Below are 18641 nucleotides of genomic sequence, written 5' to 3' on the forward strand. Positions count from 1 at the left end.
GATAACAAGAGACCTCATCCTGGTGCTCTCCCCTACATCTGGCATTCTGACTTAACCCATTCCTAAAATCAGGAGGTTGCGCATACACATCATGGCTTGTACCTCATAATGGATTTTTCCTCCAGAAACTCGTCCAATCCCCTTTTAAAGGCGTCTAGGCTAGACGCCAGCACCACATCCTGTGGCAAGGAGTTCCACAGACCGACCACGCGCTGAGTAAAGAAATATTTTCTTTTGTCTGTCCTAACCCGCCCAACACTCAATTTTAGTGGATTGAACTTGCGGCCTCGGGGGCTCCCAATCCAGCCTGCGGAGAGCCCCTAGTCCCCAATGAGCCTCTGGCCTTCCAGAGACTTGCTGGAGCCTGTGCTGGCCCGACGCAACTGCTCTCAGTGTGAGGACAACTGTTCGACCTCTCACTTGAGCTGTGGGATGAGGGCTCCCTCCACTGCTTGCTATTTCATGTCTGTGATGCAGCAGTGGCAGTGAAGGAAAGGCCAGTTTTGCTTTGTTCAAGGCCCTTTATAGACCTTCATTCATTCATATTAGTTCCATCTCTAATATATTCATTTATGTAAATTTATTCAAATTTTGAATATAAATTAATTCTTTTTTCCCCCTGCCCCCGGCACAGTGTCAGGCAGATGATGTGGCCCTCCTGCCAAAATGTTTGGACACCCCTCTTCTAGAACACCAATATGTAAGAGTCAAGACATACTCACAGACATATGTCAATCTGTCATTTTATATGAAATTCATATTTATAACAAAAAAATTGTGTGTGCGTGCGTGCGTGTGTTTAGAATTAAATTGCACTGCAGTCTCACGAATAATAGAACATCTTTACATTTTCCCATTTAATTCATTTTAGGTGAACTCAAAACCTTGTCTCCATTAGACCGTGAGAAGATTCCGGCATACAACCTGATAGTGAGGGCAACAGATGGAGGGGGCAGATTCTGTCAGTCAGAAATCCATCTGATTCTGGAAGACGTCAATGATAATCCACCAGTCTTTTCCTCTGACCACTACACCACATGTGTGTATGAGAACACAGCCACTAAAGCATTGCTAACAAGAGTCCAAGCCAATGATCCTGATGTAGGTAAGTGGCATGACTGCTCAGAATGCTGTCCACCAACATTTTAAACATAGGTGGATGTGGGCAGACTCTGCTCTTTTTTTGTCCCATATTTTTGTCTTCAAATTTCAGTGCTTTTTTTTAAGGCTAGTGATGCAACAATCATGAAATTCAGCCTTTGGAATTCAGATTCGGGTAGCCCAATCCTATCATAAGCCCTGTGTGGCAATACTATGGCACTGGTATGGCCTCTGCTGCATCCCACGGGAAAGTTTTGTCTGCTAGAGGTCGCCTTGAGGTAAGCCATGCTTACAGGAAGGGTAAACAGGATTTTGGGTACAATGAGGGTACAGAGCTTCTCTTAAGTTATCAAGTGATCACTGTGCTGAGTCAGGGTTTGAACTTGCTTACCTCAAGGCGACCTCATAGCAGCCACTATGGGTCAACTTGGACCTGCACCAGAGATACTGCTGGCACAAGTGCATGTTGACCCATGCAGGCAGACCCATGCCACAGGATGTGGTGATGGCATCTGGCCTGGATGCCTTTAAAAGGGGATTGGACAAGTTTCTGGAGGAAAAATCCATTACGGGTTACAAGCCATGATGTGTATGTGCAACCTCCTGATTTTAGAAATGGGCTATGTCAGATGCAAGGGAGGGCACCAGGATGCAGGTCTCTTGTTATCTGGTGTGCTCCCTGGGGCATTTGGTGGGCTGCTGTGTGATATAGGAAGCTGGACTAGATGAGCCTATGGCCTGATCCAGTGGGGCTGTTCTTATGTTCTTATCAGGTCGAGGAAAAGTGTTTGGATTTAGTGGACTCTTCTGCTGCTGAACCCGCCCTGTCCCAGGCCCAGTCCACCCACCCCCTACACCATCTCCTCCCCATTCTGCCCACCCTGTGTCCCATTTCACCCTTTCTCCCCACCCTGTTCCACCCCCCTGCACAGGGCATACCAGCAGCTTGCACTCCCACAAAGTGCTTTACGACTGCTTTGTGGCAGACTGCGCCAGTAGAACGCACATTCCTTCAGCACTAGCTGTGGATAGGGTTAGGCCATAAGTGACTGCATTTGAATGGAAAACTTCCAAGTTCAGTTAGAGTCCTATTTTGAAAACTTAATAATAATTTTAGAATGCAGATGTAAAATACATACAAATAAAAATTTTCATGCTCTGTACAAATTTTCATGCTTGTGTTGCTAGGCAGGGTCTAATCAAGTCACTTTGCTCCCTCATTCTGGGGGACTGTTTCACTTTTCTTTTTTCACTGAAGTGAACTGTTTTTCTACTTTCCTCCTCTTCCCCCCTTGAGTGGGGTCAGTCCTTTAAGGCACTGGAGGGAAAATGCGGTGAAGCTCCCTCAGGGGCCCGCTTCAGCGGTGGGAGCTTAAATGTTTTCATGAGGCACTTTTGTGCCAGGAGCTTCTTGGCTCCCCCGCATTATTTTTCCCCAAGTCTTTCAAGCGGCGAAGGCAGTGACGGTCCAGAGAAACCATGGTACTCACTGCCTCGTTCTCCAAGTACCGCCGCGACCCGAACGGGTCCCAAAACTTCATGCCTCAAAGCTGTTGTGGCGGAAGTGAAGGAGCTGACAGGCCTCCTCTGTGCATGCTTCGAGCTCTGCTCATTGGGGGCAAGGCAGGCACCTTCTATAAATGGAGCGCCTGTCCTGCCCAGCACTTCCAAGCTTCAGTAATTGACCTCAGGCCTCTGAGGTGAACCTCTCGGGTGCCATTTGCCTTTTGCACGCTCGGTCTTGGACTAGTAGGTGCGAAGGACAACCCCCACCCTTTTGACGTCAGATAAGTGCTAATAATGGCCTCAGTTGACTGCAGGCTCAGCCTCCATTACCCAGGGAGGGGAGAATTTGGCTTCCCAGGCTCAGCAGGGAGGCACCCATTTCTCTAGGGAGGATCCCCGTCTCTCAGGAAGCCCAGTCACATGCTATGTTGTGGGCCCAGAACCTGGTAGGCAAAGCTGTGGCAGGAAAATTAGACACTGCAGTAGAACCTGTGCAGGAGCCTCAGTCGTTGGGCCCCTGAGTAAGAAAGCGAAACAACCTGAGCCTTCCTCGGACTCCTCGCTCTCCTGCCCTTTGGAGGCAGAGTAATCGTCCCCCAAGCGCTAAGTCTTTCTCTTTATGAGGTCCACCAGGCACAAGATTCCCCCACAGAACATAACTTGAAGGAGTCTGGGGGTGGACGGCTTGGTGAGTCAGGATCCTCAGTCCCCTCCTCAAGGGAGAAAGACAGACTCTCCGGAGAAGAGACACTAGTGTGTGCGACCACTTAGGCTCTTCCTGTGGACACTTTCCTTAGATTGTATCCAGGGCAACCAGAGCTCTCAGCCTTAATCCTGAGACGGAGCCTACTACCTCTTCTTCTGCCACTCTTAACAGAGCTGGGGGTGAAGTTTTTTGTTTCCTCAGGGCCCTTGCAGGACAGCAGGCGTTCCCTTCCCTGATGCTTTTAAATCTGTCATGGACACAGAGTGAGCAGTACCTGCGCAAAAGAAGCACACACAAAAATTGTTTGGTAGGCTTTATTCTTTACCACAGAAAGCTTTGGACACTCTGCAAATTTCCAAAGTAGATGCACCGGTGGCTGCTTTATCATCCCATGCCATCATTCCTTCTGAGGGGGATCAGGATCCGAAAGACCCGTGCAATAAGAGAGTTGGTGACACTTAAAAGAATGTTTGAAAACTCTTCATTTGTGGTCAGGGCTAGTGCTGCTAATACTAATGCCCAAGGACTACTTATTATAGGGCAGAAAAACTAGCTGGTGCTGATTCTTCTCTCCCTAAGCCTGGGACAGATACTTTAAAGAAGTATCCACATTCTTGGCTGATGCGTTCCTTGATGCACTTCAAATCAGTGCACCTCTTCCCTAGTTGCCATGCACAATATCTGACTTAGGCACAGGGACGAAAATGCAGCATCCTAAGCTAGATTTGCAGCCCTGCCCTTCATGAGCAATAAACTCTTTGGCGAAGTTCTTGATCCTGTTTCAGTCAAAAACAAGAATAACAGGAAAATATTGCCTACTAGTCGCAAAAAGAAAGTTAACCTCAGCATCAGTCTTCTGAGGCCAAGGATGGTCTTTTCGCCCCAAAGGACAACCTGAATTAGAGCTCAGTTGAACAAATTTATATTGCATCACCACACAGCAAATTCCTCCAACTTTCCATCTTCCAGCCAGTCCTCTAAACAGGACAAGGGCAGAACTACCTGATGCCATGCCGCTCCAAGACCCAGTGCTGGTGGGGGCAATATCCTCAAGTTTGCACACTGGTGGCCCTCTGTGTACTCCGATGTGTGTACTCCTGACTCTACTCAGTATTCTTCCTTGTTTAAAAAACAGCTTTTCTGGATCTCAAGTGGTTAAACTGTTTCATAGTCAACCACAAATTCCACAGGAAAAATATCAAATCAGTTCTGGCTTCCCTGGGGAAGGCAGATTTCCTCTGTTCCATATCAGAGGCTTTCCTCCATATTTAATCAGGAGGGCCCACAAGCATCATCTCAGATTTTGTTGCACTGGCATCATTTTCAATACAGAGCACTCACACTCAGGTGGACATCATTCCCCAGGGCCTTCACCAGGAACTTGGTGACAGTTGTGGCTCATCTGCACCAATAGGGGATCTTTGTTTACCACTGCCTGGACAATTTTCTACTCGGGGCACCCTCCAGGGTTCAAGTCTTGAACAATGTCCTGACCATGATTAAATCACTGGAATTCCTGGGATATGTGATAAACTGTACAAAGAGTTCCCTTGTTCCTTCCTAGACCCTGGAACACCTCAGGGTTCTCATCAATACAAGATCCTTTCAGGAAGCACCATTTCAGAAGTGTTGTCTGAAGCTAAAGGGACTCCTGAAATTAGTTCTCACATCCAGCTCCTTGAATGTGATGCAGTTATCCAGGCTGCTAGGAATACTAGTCTCTCTCCAGGACCTAGTAACTTGGGCTCAGTTTCACACAAGGTGGCTTTAAAAAGTCCTCCACCCCCTTCAGCCACTAATAGAGAGCTGGGTTCGCTTACACATCAGAATTCCCCTGCTTCTCCCCTGCTTCCACTGATGGTTGCAGAAGGAACGACTCATGAATGTGGAGGTTCCACATAGAACCATCACAGCCAGTTTATTAGGATGGGGTGCACACACTGCAGGTCTTTTCACTCAGGGCAAGTGGACACCCCAGGAGGCTCTGTGGAGCATAAACCTAGAATGGAAAGCCATTCACCTATCTCTCAGAGTCTTCCACAGCTCCCTACAAGATCACCATAAATTTGGCAGAACAGACAATGTATCAGCCAAAGCTTTTAAATCACCAAGGAGGCAGCAAGACCCAAGGCCTAGCTCTAGAAGCCTCACTCCTTTTTCACTAGGCTGAGACGAATTTACTCTCCTGACAAGCAGAACACCTAGCAGGAGTCCAGTATCCTGACACGCAGTGGCTTAACCTCCAGAGGCTCAGGGAGGCGGAGTGGAAGTTTTTAGCCCCAGGCTTTCAAAGATATGACTCTTCACCTGAGCACTCCAGTCCTGGTTCGGTTCACATCAAGCGACCATGCCCAACTTTGTGATCCTTTTCAAGGTATCAGCAGTAGGGTGTAGAAGCATGGATTATCTAAACACTGAATGGCCCATCCTATTTGCCTTCTCCTCCCCTTTTCTGCTTCTCCCTCTGGTTCTCAAAGTCATCTGTCTGCTACATGCACAAGTCGTTCTAGTAGCGCAGAGGTGACCGAAGGGGCCCTGGTTCCCAGATTTCCTCAAGTTGTCCCTCAAAGATCCTTGGAAATTTCCTCCCATCAAGATCTCCTCTCCCGGGGGCCCCTCATTTACCCATAACCTACACAGTTCCACCTGACTGTGTGGAGTTTGACAGGGTAGGACTAGCTCATCTTGGCTACTCTTGATTCCTGCCTTAATGGCATCTAGACACCGTTCCACTTACAAAAGTTATGATATCTGGAAAATATTTAGGCAGTGGTACATCTACTTGGCTTTTTCACCATTCAATCCCAGTGGGCCCACAGTCTTGGACTTCTTTTAAGATGGCTTGGACAAGGGCCTGCTTGCTAACACCACAGACAGGCTGCAGCCTTTCAGGGCATCTTAGGAATGGATCTATTGAGTAGCCTATCAGGGCTCCATAGGAGCAGGTCTAGGAACTAAAATATTTCATCTCCCCATGTTAACCACACGTTAAGACATTCCTGAGAGGCAGTAACTCTCCTGAATCCTCCTCCTGTCAACAGAATTCCTACTGGGACTTTAACAGGATTTTGCAGGTTCTCACTGCCCCATGTTGCAAACCCCTGGCCTAAACTCCTATAAGAGAAATCATTTTTGAAATTTGACTTGTTCGAAGTCAAAATCACTTCTGCTCTCAGAGTTTCAGAATTGGCTGCCCTGTCCGTGCTTCCTGACCTTTGTGTGTTCCATAAAGAAAAGTTAATGCTATGTACTGTCCATACTTATTCCCAGAGTAAACTCTTTATCTCATAGAGAGCAGGAAATCAGTCTTCCTTTCTTTTGCAACAACCCAACCCATCCATGAGAGAAAATCTGGCACAGGTTGAATGCGAGAAGAGCACTCCATTTTTATATCTAACATACCAAGCTGCTTCATAAGTCTGAAGCTCTGTTCATTGACTTTCAGGGAAGCTCAACAGGAAAGTCTTCTCCATTTTAGCAAACTGGATAGCAGGATGCATAATAAAGTGCTATATAGATTATTGGCGGTCTCTCCTCCGGAGGGTGAATACAGCCTCTAAGAGGAGCGGTTGCTTCAGGTGAGGCTACCTTTGCAAGGTGTGTTGCAAAGCAGCGACGTGGACTTTTCTCCAAATCTTCACCAAACTTTATCAAATTGATACTGCTGCTTCTTCAGATGCCTCCTTTGGGAGAAAGATTCTAGAAAAGAGTCCTTAATCGCTAAGCGAACGCCCCTATCTCCCACCCAGAGGGGGTACTGCTCTTGAACATCCGATACTAAGGAATGCACCCTTCCTCCACTGGAGAAAAGACGAATTCCTTACCTGGGAAGTCTTGTTCTTTGTGGAGGAAGGGTGCATTCCACCCACCTCCTAAAACTGGGGACATTCTCTCTCCTTGGGATTTTTGGAGGCCAGGAGAAAGTAAAGTTAAAAACCTTTATTGGCATAAATAATAAAACCAGGCTGTTAAACAGAAAAATGTCCATATGCATTAATTAGACTCAACTGCTTGAGTCAATTCTTGTATAAATGCAATAAAGGTACTTTGCCATGTTGTTAAAATCTCAGTCCTGCTGGTTAGTAACTAGATGGGAGTTAGTAGGGTACTTCCCCTTCTATTTTCCTCTCTTATTCTATGTGCCATTTAACTTGACTCAAGGCTCTTCCTAGTTTCTACTTCTGACTATGCCTGGAGATTTATTTTCTTATCATGAGTTACTGTGGATTGGTTCTTAAGCTCGACATACTGTCTGGGAAATGAGAGCCCTCTGTGTGGAGGAGGTCATTTGACTTGATTAGACCCTGCCTAGCAACACAAGGGCAAACCCATACTAAGGAATGCACCTTTCCTCCACAGAGAACAAGACTTCCCAGGTAAGGAATTCGTCTTTTCTCCATGCTGATTAGCTATTAGGGCTAAACACTAGTAAGGAAAGACGCCAGTAATGAAACATGACAGTATTGATATGCAGATATTAAAAGAGAGATCTCTTGATTCAGCACTCTGTTAATGTAGCTATAAATCTTTTTTGTGCTGAAGACATAAAGCCATCATGCACTCTTACAATCTGCAAAGATGCCATGTACTTAGTTTTATTATCTGCTTTAAAGATTTATTTTTGATAGGGAACAGCAGAGTTTGGAGAGTTTTTTGTTGCCTAAACTGGGCAGGAGATGCTGACTCGGATTATGGAGTTTCTTATCCGTGCACCTGAAATCTCTCTCTCTCTCTCTCTCTCTCTCCCCCCCCCCCTCTGATCTTGGACATCAAATTCCAAAGACTCACAAACCCATGCGATAGGTAGCATGGTTTTCTTTATTACACTGCAGACCAATACAAATCGATCCTTTATGACAGCTTCATGCAGAAAGGATGCTCCAACAAAATCTTCCAAATCCTCACTGGCCTATAAAAATTGAAGCTATCTGTAATCCCAGATTGATATACCATCCGATACAGCAGTGTTTTATCTCTGATTGGGGCCACTGGGAACTGGTACAGTACAAATAAATACGAGCAATGATAGATGATCACTTAAAGGCCTTGCCTTTGTAGTGACTTCTAAATGCTTAGAAGTATATCTTTGGAGTATCAGATAGGCAGATAATAAAACCATCATTTAAATGGCAGGTGTTTTAATGACTTCTGAATGTTTGAAAACATATCCACGTGTATTGACACGGTCAATGAGAAATGGTTAAATTATAATTTAAGTACCATTTATTTCTATTGACTTTTTTCCAAGGATTGATGATATTATCTTGAGAGTGTGGAGAAAGAGTATTTAAAAAAAAAATACGCTCTCTTCCTCTGAGAGCCTTCTCATCTTTCATAATGCAATTTAAACAAGACTCCAGGTTCAGTTTCTGAAACTGCTCTTTGTGAATGTGACAGCAGAAAAAGGAGTCCTGCATCTTTCACAAGCGAGGCAGTTGTAGCTCTGCCAGGTCAGGCAGAAAACGCATGCAATTTGCATGGCTTTTGATCAGTCTCTTTTAAATGGTGCATTTGTGTCATGTATAGAAAACTAAAGATACTGTCACGACATTTTAAATTAGCAAAATATGCTTCGAAGGGGACATCAGCAGCTCTGGGGTGTCTGAATAATGTCAGGCTTGTAACTTCTGGTTCCGAACAATGGGCCTCGAATGCTCAACCATCGCCGAGAGTGGGAAATTGCCAGGCTCAGTGTGTTTACAGCAGTGTTCTTTGTTTGCTGTTGCTGTTGCTGGGCTGTACATATAAAAACAACAACACGAGAGTGAACACGGCTTTGTTTCAGCATTTGCGCTTAATTGGGTTTGACGCCGCTGTCCCACTGCACTGAAGGAGAGCTGGCAACCACAGAGTACTTTCCCTTCAAGCCGCGAGTCGGCATCAGCATACAAACCATCTGCAGATCAGAGCTGGCTGAGGTCAGCTCTCTCCTGTAGCCGAACCCACAACCCTTACATGTTACAAGAAAGGATGAATACTCTGGACGTGGAGGACAAGCAAGAGCATTGCACTTTGAACTTCCAAGTAGCTGAGTCCTCAGCAACACCAGTGCCAAACAGGAAGTGGAGCAGGTAGTATCTCAAAGGAGAAGCACCTGCCTAGCATGGCTAACTGGTGCTGCCCTTCCCTGTTTCGAATCACAGATGCTGTGCATTGGTCCTGCTTGTTCATTCCGTGTATCAGGTAGAGCAGTGGTTCCCAAACTGGTGACCCACCCAGCCTGGGAAGCACTTAGCTTTGACTAGTGGAGGGGAGAAGGCAGCAACATGATCCCTAGGATCTCGCTGCTGCGGGGGGGAAGGGTTTTCTTTTCCATTTTCCTAAGGAAGTTCCAGTTTCCAAGGGGTACAGGGATAGATGCCTCTGCAGGGCTCCCCAGCCTCTAATAATAATATAAAAGAATTTGATTTAAAGCCACTTTCTGTTTATTATCATAAACAGGAAATGACTTTAAATCAAGGTGTTTTTTTTACTAGACACCTCTGCAGGGCTCTCTGCACCCCGCCCCCCCCGACGCTGGCACTATCATAGGTAAGTGGAAACACACACCACCCACCCACAGCAGTGCAATCCTTAGGATTGCCTTCTTCTCTTCACCTGCACATAATTAACTGTGCTCTCAACTCCCTTGTAGGAGTTTGGGAAACTCTGGTATAGAGCATCTTAGAGACTGCAGATTTGGGCACTTGTAATTGACAGAAGAGTGTCATAATGGATTGTACTTTAGTTTCCTTTTTCTTATCCCGCTCTCCTTGCTACAGGTCCATTGGTCCCATTGATCTTCTGGCTCAGACAGTCTGGGCAGTTTGTATTTTGTGTATCCTGTTTGTCTTCCTCCTGCTGAGTTTGTAATTAAAATGTGTCAATAGTCATTGTCTGAGGTGGCCCAAGACATTTTCTTGTCTGGGGCAGAACATCCAGATACCACTCCCCCTCTCCCACATAATAGTTGTAAAAACAATAAACTGAGTAATTAACTACTACTGCCAAAATCTACTGCCTACCTAATGATTGGCTATTCCTGTCTGATACCAAGTAAAGGAGATGTGGTTCCCCATTTGCTGTATCTGATATCCTTGTAGGCAGGGCCTCTGAGAGGAATTTTATCAGGGCGTACCAAATTTCTTTTGGGCCCCTTCGTAAAGACGAAGGGGATGAAATAGAGTGGGGGTTGGCATTGAGGGTGGGCAGAATGGGGGCAAAACTGGCAGGAGGAAAGTAGCAACAGGCAGAATAGTCTTTGGAGCCCAGGTCTACCAGTCTTCCCAATGCAGAGCTCACATCTGCCTGTCTGCTTGGCATTGGCAGCTGGATATGGAAAACCCAACACACTCCTAAGGCTGCAATCCTGTGCACACTTTCCTGGGAGTAAGCCCCATTGAACACAATGAAATTTACTTCTGAGTAGACACACATAGGATTGTACTATCAGTTCTGGTTTTCAAAAGTCACATTCAGTTTTACTGGAAGTGAATTTTAGAGGCTTCTGCGGGCTATTCTGAGATCCGCAGAGGTTGGTCACCGGCCTGGAAGAGGCCTCTGGAGTGTCCTAAAGCTTCGAGAATGGCTTCAGTTTGGAGCCATCTGGAAGCAAGGGCAGGCTAGAGACCCAGGTCGCAACCCACCAGGCATGAATTTGTGACCCCACCGTTGGGTCTTGACCCATACTTTGGGAAGCAGATTACAAGCCATGATGTGCATGTGCAACCTCCTGATTTTAGAAATGGGCTATGTCAATGCCAGATGCAAGGGAGGGCACCAGAATGAGGTCTCTTGTTATCTGGTGTGCTCCCTGGGGCATTTGGCGGGCTGCTGTGAGATACAGGAAGCTGGACTAGATGGGCCTATGGCCTGATCCAGTGGGGCTGTTCTTATGTAGTCCAAGGCAAGCCAAAAAGTCAGAGCAAAGGTTGCTAAGAACTGATGGGCTTCAATCAAGAGGCACAGACTGAAGCCAGCAAAAGATCAGGTTCTAGAGGATGACTGAGGGGATGTGTGGTGATCAGGAGCTCAGACTGGCAGAATTTGCTTTCTTGGAAATATGTGGTTCAGGCTTGAAGCCTTTATAGATCTCTGTGGAACTGCACCAGTTCCCTGGGTCACCTGTCTGGGTGCAGAGTTGGCTGGTGAAATGTCCTCAGGTATCTTAGCCCGATCATGTCTCATGGGACACTGATGTAATCTACTCCCTTCTGGAACCCATGTTTCCTAGGATCAGAGTCACCCCATTGCCCTCTGCACCACAGATGGACTTTCTTCATTAATTAAGGAGATCTGCTGTTTTCTCTTTTTTCCAGGTGTTAATAGGAAGATTGCATATTCCCTAGTAGACTCTTCAGAAGGCTTTTTCTCTGTAAACAAGGCCTCAGGGATCATCATCTTGGAGCATCCACTAGACAGAGAACTTCAACCTTCCTATAACATCACTGTGAAAGCCTCCGACCAGAGTATAGTGCAGACCCTCTCGTCCTTTGCCACCGTTACCATTACAGTTTTGGACATCAACGACAACCCTCCTGTGTTTGAAAGGAGAGACTATCTTGTGACAGTGCCCGAGGACACCTCGCCCAGTGCTGAAATTCTCTCTGTTTTTGCCACCAGCAAAGACATTGGCACCAATGCGGAAATCACCTACCTCTTCAGATCTGGGAACGAAAAAGGGAAATTTAGGATTAATTCAAAAACAGGTATGTAGAACCAGGCCCATAAACAGAATGAAAAATGTCTTGCTTTTATCTTTTTGTTTCAGTGTTTACCCTGAAGATGCAGAGAGGTAATGGGAAGTTTTAAAAAAAATTGATAAAATGTATGCCCCAATCCATAAAACAGCAGACACTGCAACAGATTGGGTTTATGAATTGTGTGTGTACACATTTATATCACGCTATGCATGCATTGTATAACATATCAACTCAACAACCTTATAGGACACTGTTATCCTTAGATATGGGGGAGTGAGCATTGTGAGGTTATGGTTCATGGTCTGTTGGAATTTGAAATTGGAACTTCCTGGGCTAATAAACTTATGCTCTGAACTATCACAGGTAGATCCATGATCAGATTTATTCATTCATTCATTCATTACATTTTTATTCCACCTCTTTTTCAAGGACAATGTACATGCTACTGCTTCATTTATAGTCTTATGGCAGGCTTGGTTGAGAGAGAGAGAGAGAGAGAGAGAGAGAGAGAGAGAGAGTAGCCCAAAGCCACAAAAAAAGTGAGTTGCATGATTTAGCAGAGATTGTTCTTTAGTCCCTGGATATATCATGATGAAAACGGAGCTTATTCTATGTATAGCCCCAAAATATTTCAAGTTCATATCTTTCTTTTTCACATTCAGGTGTTTCCATTGTAGCAACTGAGGATTGTTTTGGCTTTTGCTTTAAATACAGAACCATCAGTGAGCTGCTTTATCCATACCTACATAGTTTATGATTCCCTCTGGGTGAACAGCGAAGATGCAAATAGGCTTGCCAACTAATTCTTACTGAATCAGCAAATAGCAGTGGCTTCGGCAGAACAGAGGACACTCTTGGAAATATTGTCAGGGCCTTCATAATTTTATCTACATTTTCTAGATAAAATACACACACCCCATTTTATAGCACTATTTGCATATTGCAAGGGGGGGTGAGATTTCAGCCAGTGGCTGTCAATTTCTTTTTATCCCACAATGCCCCTCCAAATGATGCAATGCTTTGGCATAGCATTATTCTGGGGAAGGGGGTAGTCACCAGCAGTGGTGTAGCTTGAGGGGGTGCAAAGCACTGTTTTGCAGGGAGTCTCACTGCAGAGTCTCCCTCCTCTTCGGAATCACTCCGGTTGGTGGGAGCTAAAAAGAGGCAAACACCTGTTTTGTTCCCTCTGCACAGAATGACTCAGGGCGCAATCCAAAGGGCACCTTATGCCGGCCCAAGTCCCTTGGACCTGAATGAGAGGGTTGCAAATGTGCCGTAAAGCATGTTTGTGCCTCCTTGCAGGGAAGCTAGGCCGCCACTCCGAAAAAGCTGGCATAAGCCTCCACCGCGGCTTCCCCACAGCCGCTTGTGTGGGGCGCACTCGCGTCAGCACAAGCAGCAAAGGTAGGCGTGGGGGGCAGGGAGGAGGAGGAGGGAAGGAGGCGTTTCTGAGCGGGGGAGGGCGGGCAATGGCTGCGCTGGGGCGAGCGTGCAGGGAGCAGGAGGCGGGGCTGGGACCCAGCAGTTATGCCTGATCCCAACCCCCGTCCTCATGGAGAACGGAGCAGCTTCAAGTCGATCCACTCTCCTTGAACTTGCGCTACCTCCAGAGGTGGTGCATGTCAAAGTAGACCCTTTGGGACCAACAGCCCTTACCCAGGGGTATGGGGAAGAGTTTCCCCTTACCTCTGGCTGAGCCTCTGCTGCCCACAAACCTGTGTTGGATGCAGCACAAGCCTCCTGGCTTGCCCGGTCCAGCGTGGGTTTGGAAGGGGTAGGTTGTTTGCACGCTGTGGTGAGACTCCCTGCAAAACTTAGTGCTTTACACCCCATAAGAACATAAGAACAGCCCCACTGGATCAGGCCATACGCCCATCTAGTCCAGCTTCCTGTATCTCACAGCGGCCCACCAAATGCCCCAGGGAGCATACCAGACAACAGACACAACCTGCTTCCCGGTGCCCTCCCTTGCATCTGGCATTCTGACATAGCCCATTTCTAAAATCAGGAGGTTGCACATATACATCATGGCTTGTAACCCGTAATGAATTTTTCCTCCAGAAATTTGTCCAATCCCCTTTTAAAGGTATCTAGGCCAGATGCCGTCACCACTTCCTGTGGCAAGGAGTTCCACAGACCAACCACACGCTGAGTACAGAAATATTTTCTTTTGTCTGTCCTAACTCTCCCAACACTCAGTTTTAGTGAATGTCCCCTGGTTCTGGTGTTATGTGAGAGTGTAAAGAGCATCTCTCTATCCACTTCATCCTTCCTGTGCATAATTTTGTACGTCTCAATCATGTCCCCCCTCAGACGCCTCTTTTCTCAGCTGAAGAGGCCCAAACACCATAGCCTTTCCTAATAAGGAAGGTGCCCCAGCCCAGTAATCATTTTGGTTGCTCTCTTTTGCACCTTTTCCATTTCCAAGATGTCCTTTTTGAGATGTGGCAACCAGAACTGGACACAATACTCCAGGCGTGGCCTTACCATCGATTTGTACAACGGCATTATAATATTAGGTGTTTTGTTCTCAGTACCTTTTCTAAGGGTCCCAAGCATAGAATTGGCCTTCTTCACTGCCGCCACACATTGGGTCGACACTTTCATCGACCTGTCCACCACCACCCCAAGATCTCTCTCCTGATCTGTCACAGACAGCTCAGAACCCATCAGCCTATATCTAAAGTTTTGATTTTTTGTCCCGATGTGCATAACTTTACACTTTACCCGCTCTGGCTACAGCACTGGTCACCAACTGGGAGAAGTGTTGCTAGTTTGGCCCCATCCCTGTAAATTGCACTGTGAATGTGTGAAAGAGATAAAGGGAGCTTTATCCCCAAATTTGGCTGAAAGTTTTTGTAGGAGAACTTTCAGTCCAACTCTTCATCTTCCGTTAGAGAATGATTGACCTCAAATGTTGAAATAATCTTCTTTCCTATTTTTCCCCCTCTTCCTGGTCATGGAAATTCATTTCTTTGTCAGTAGGATTTTTAAAAAAGTACCCAAGTACACTTTAAGGTTTATTTATTTGGAAGACTCAGAACAGTATTAGCATATCAACTCTCCAGAAAAGGACAAAAAATAATGGTTAAAGCTGTATTTTACAATGAAGGCAAGAAGATAAATCAGTAAAAAAGCAGCAGTGACGTTTAATCACCATAGAGAGGGGGAACAACATTTATTATGCATTAACATGTGACAGCTCCCTTATTCCACAGCTCAGCAGAAGGACCTAATTCCAGGCTGTCCTATAATTATGTAAAAAGCCCAATCAAGACTTTACAAGAAATTCTCTTTTTTTGTGGATCAGTGACATGCTCCCTGGGGCATTTGGTGGGCCGCTGTGAAATACAGGAAGCTGGACTAGATGGGCCTATGGCCTGATCCAGTGGGGCTATTCTTATGTTCTTATGACAAACTGATGTTTTTGCTGGTGCATTAGCCATACACACACAGTGCTTCCTTCTGAGGTTGGATGAAGTGTATCCAGGATCGCCAATCCATACATGTATGGCTGAGGGTGGTGGTGGTCAATCTGAAGTCCTATTAGCATAAGAATGTCCTGGAGAAAAAGGGAGAAGGGCAAGAGTATTTGTCTTTTCACACAGTACATCTGCTGCTTCTGATTCTGATGTTATTTTTCTCTATAAGATACTTTGAAGACGTGTTTCAGGAAATCTGCTTGTATTATATGAGCTTCACGTCTAATTGTTCCCATGTTTTTACCTACTTCCCTACTCACAGAATAGGAAAAGCCAGGTCTTAGTTGTGTGTCCTGGTCTCTTGGAAGCTGCTGAGATCACCAATGTTAGTATTCAAAGAAATGGTTGCATCTGTCCATGTACTGAATTCCCATTTTCCATCTCCAAGGGTCCATATCAGTGATAGAAGCTCTGGATTATGAGACATGTAAGGATTTCTACCTAGTTGTCGAAGCCAAAGATGGGGGCAGCCCAGCACTTAGCGCTGTGACAACAGTGAACATAAATGTGACGGACGTTAATGACAACGCACCAAGGTTTAGTCAAGAGGTCTACAGTGCCGTCATCAGTGAGGATGCATCAGTTGGTGATTCATTGATAATGGTGAGTTGAGAAACTGTTGCCATGTTGGTATGCCAGTGTGGAGCTTGTGAGACTGGACTGCAGTGACAAGTACATAACACACTCAATTCATGTTAAGGATTAATGGCAGCAAAATATCTCATCTCCCTAAGACATGCATTGATTTTTCTCCTGTGAAATAGCACACACGTCATGCTGGGAAAACAAATGCACTTTCATGTGTTTTAATGAATTAACTTAATAAAGTGTTTAACTGTGAATTACTGTGATCAGTATACCATGGCATTTTTTAATGTATTCATCCATCTTTCTGTTTCTCTCACTCCTTACTTTTCCAAAGTTGATAGCTGAAGACCTGGACAGTCCTCCCAATGGCCAGATTCGTTTTTCCATCATCAATGGGGATCGAAACAATGAATTTTCAATTGATCCTACCTTGGGACTTATAAAGGTTAAAAAGAGATTAGACCGAGAACGGGTAAGACCATATCAAGTCGATTTCTTCTCCACTTCATTAGAAATATTTATTTAAAAGATTTTTTATCGCGCCTTTCCTCTGCTGGAGCCGATGCCCAAGGTGGCAAGAAAAAAAATAGTATCGTTCTTCGTTTGGTAGTGACTAATTACATTAATATTAACACATTCTTTTTTATGTTACATAGTAAAAATATCACAAGATATCACATGTCATTTGGAAGCATGTAACAAGCTCTGACGTGCTTGACTTCAGTGTTGATTTAAACCTCAGAATATATATGGTTTTCAAAAAAATAACACTGAGGCAAAAACAATAACACTTGCATGCACATTCAGCCATCCGAAATATTCCCTACCTAGCCACTATCCTAACCCACTTTCCAGCACCAACATAAGGGCAATGCAGCTCTGAGGTAAGAGAACAAACATTCTGTGAGTACCTCCCAACTGCAGCACACATCCCATTGGCACGGCTATGCCAGTGCTGAAAAGTTGGTTGGGATTTGGGCATAACCTGATGGCAGAATAGATTGAGAAAGACCTTTAATTGGGGGAGCACAATCACAGACAAGTTAATACAGCTGCATGACCCATGTGCAGGATTTGGATTGCTCAGTCCGTGTCTGGGCCCATCTGAAGACAATAGCCAACCCGAATGCTAAGTTTAACGTATGTCCAAAGACTGGGCAGTCAGTAAAACCCACTTTTCTAGGTAAAGGAGTGGGATGGAGTTGACAAGGTGGTTTTCCTCATACAATCATATGACCTTATGACATCATCTAACCTAGGTTTCTTAAGGTCAAGCACAAGGTGTTCCAGCTTGACTCTCTCAGAGAAATTATCTGTGTGTGGTCAAGTCCTCCTCCGCTACCTGGGAATCAGTGAGATGGGAAGGACCCTTCCAACTGACCATGGACTAAGCACCAGAGAAGGAACAGGGTCATTTAGATGTGTTAAGAAATTATTTTGCCTTTTCGTTTGCCTGTAATTGCCTACTGGTGGGTTTCGGTAAGACTGATACTTGGGCACCAGCAAATCCAGGCAAAACTGGCAACATGGCTCTCCAGTCTCTGTGATGCTTGGAAAAAGTTCATTCTGCCACTAACTTCATCACATCATTTCAAAGGACTGTCTGCTTGTTGAAGGCCCATAGGCAGCATATTCAGGAGATACCATCTAAGGTGAAAGTATGGATTGTACCACTTCAGAATGCAGGAGGATACTTATTTTAATTACAATTAATTACATGTGTTCATCTGGCAGAATAGAAGGGTCTCCTTAGTGAACAGGCCTTTAAGTGAAAATGAAACCATTTATGTTTTTCACTAAGCAATCACATATGCTCTGTTTCAACACAGAGTACACCAAAAATAAATTTTAACAGTTACCCTGTTTTTTTAAATTTTGGAACACAGCAGTAAATCTTACCTGATATATTCAGACCAGCAAGATAATATTAAGGGCATTGAATTAGGCAAGCAAGCAGGTTAAAAAAAATCCCCCTTGGAAAATGTATCTGTTTGCCTGAAGACTGTTTGATGCAAAAGGAAATCTCCTTCCTGTAGTAACATGACAGCAGGATAAAGCTGTCAATATTTGGCATCACCATTACAAATAGTTTCTTAGCAGAATGCTTGAGAAGCAGAGGGTATGCAGATTTATTGCCGTCTGTAGACTTCCAGGACATATCTTGAGAAAACATTAGGCATGCTTAAGTTCCATTGGAATTAGCAAGAGTTCAGCAAACACTGAAATGTGTTGATCTTTGTTGAACTGAATGGAAATTATGGCAGCCGTCCTACTCACACACACCTGGAAGTCAGGCCCAGGCAACACAAATCCCCACCCTTTATCCGCAGGTTTGACTTCCACAGTTCCAGGTATCCATGCACCTCTATGGCATGGCTGCGTGTGTCAGCATGGTGGGGGATAGGATTGGCCATCAAATTGCAGTTTCACAAGTGAAACTGAGCTGCCTGGAGTGCAAGGCTGCTTTGGCACCAAAATGGCTGCCGCGGCATCCAACGTACCCCAGACAGTCGCCGCCATTTCCTCAGGAGAAAGGGACTTTCGTACCCTTCACATGAGTAAGGAAAGTAGCCCTGC

At 45.3% G+C, this 18641-nt stretch overlaps 1 protein-coding gene across 1 annotated transcript in view; it reads left to right on the forward strand.

Moving 5' to 3' along the window:
• Window positions 1-18641, forward strand: part of FAT3 (FAT atypical cadherin 3) — a 374334-nt gene that overhangs the window by 305123 nt on the left and 50570 nt on the right. Inside the window, exons 13-16 of the mRNA XM_066620610.1 lie at window positions 872-1105; window positions 11611-12000; window positions 15865-16079; window positions 16399-16536. Of these exons, the coding sequence (XP_066476707.1) occupies window positions 872-1105; window positions 11611-12000; window positions 15865-16079; window positions 16399-16536 (977 nt within the window). The remainder of the gene's footprint in view (window positions 1-871; window positions 1106-11610; window positions 12001-15864; window positions 16080-16398; window positions 16537-18641) is intronic.

The sequence above is a fragment of the Tiliqua scincoides genome, chromosome 3 (assembly GCF_035046505.1).
Source record: "Tiliqua scincoides isolate rTilSci1 chromosome 3, rTilSci1.hap2, whole genome shotgun sequence".
Classification (NCBI taxonomy): Eukaryota; Metazoa; Chordata; class Lepidosauria; order Squamata; family Scincidae; genus Tiliqua; species Tiliqua scincoides.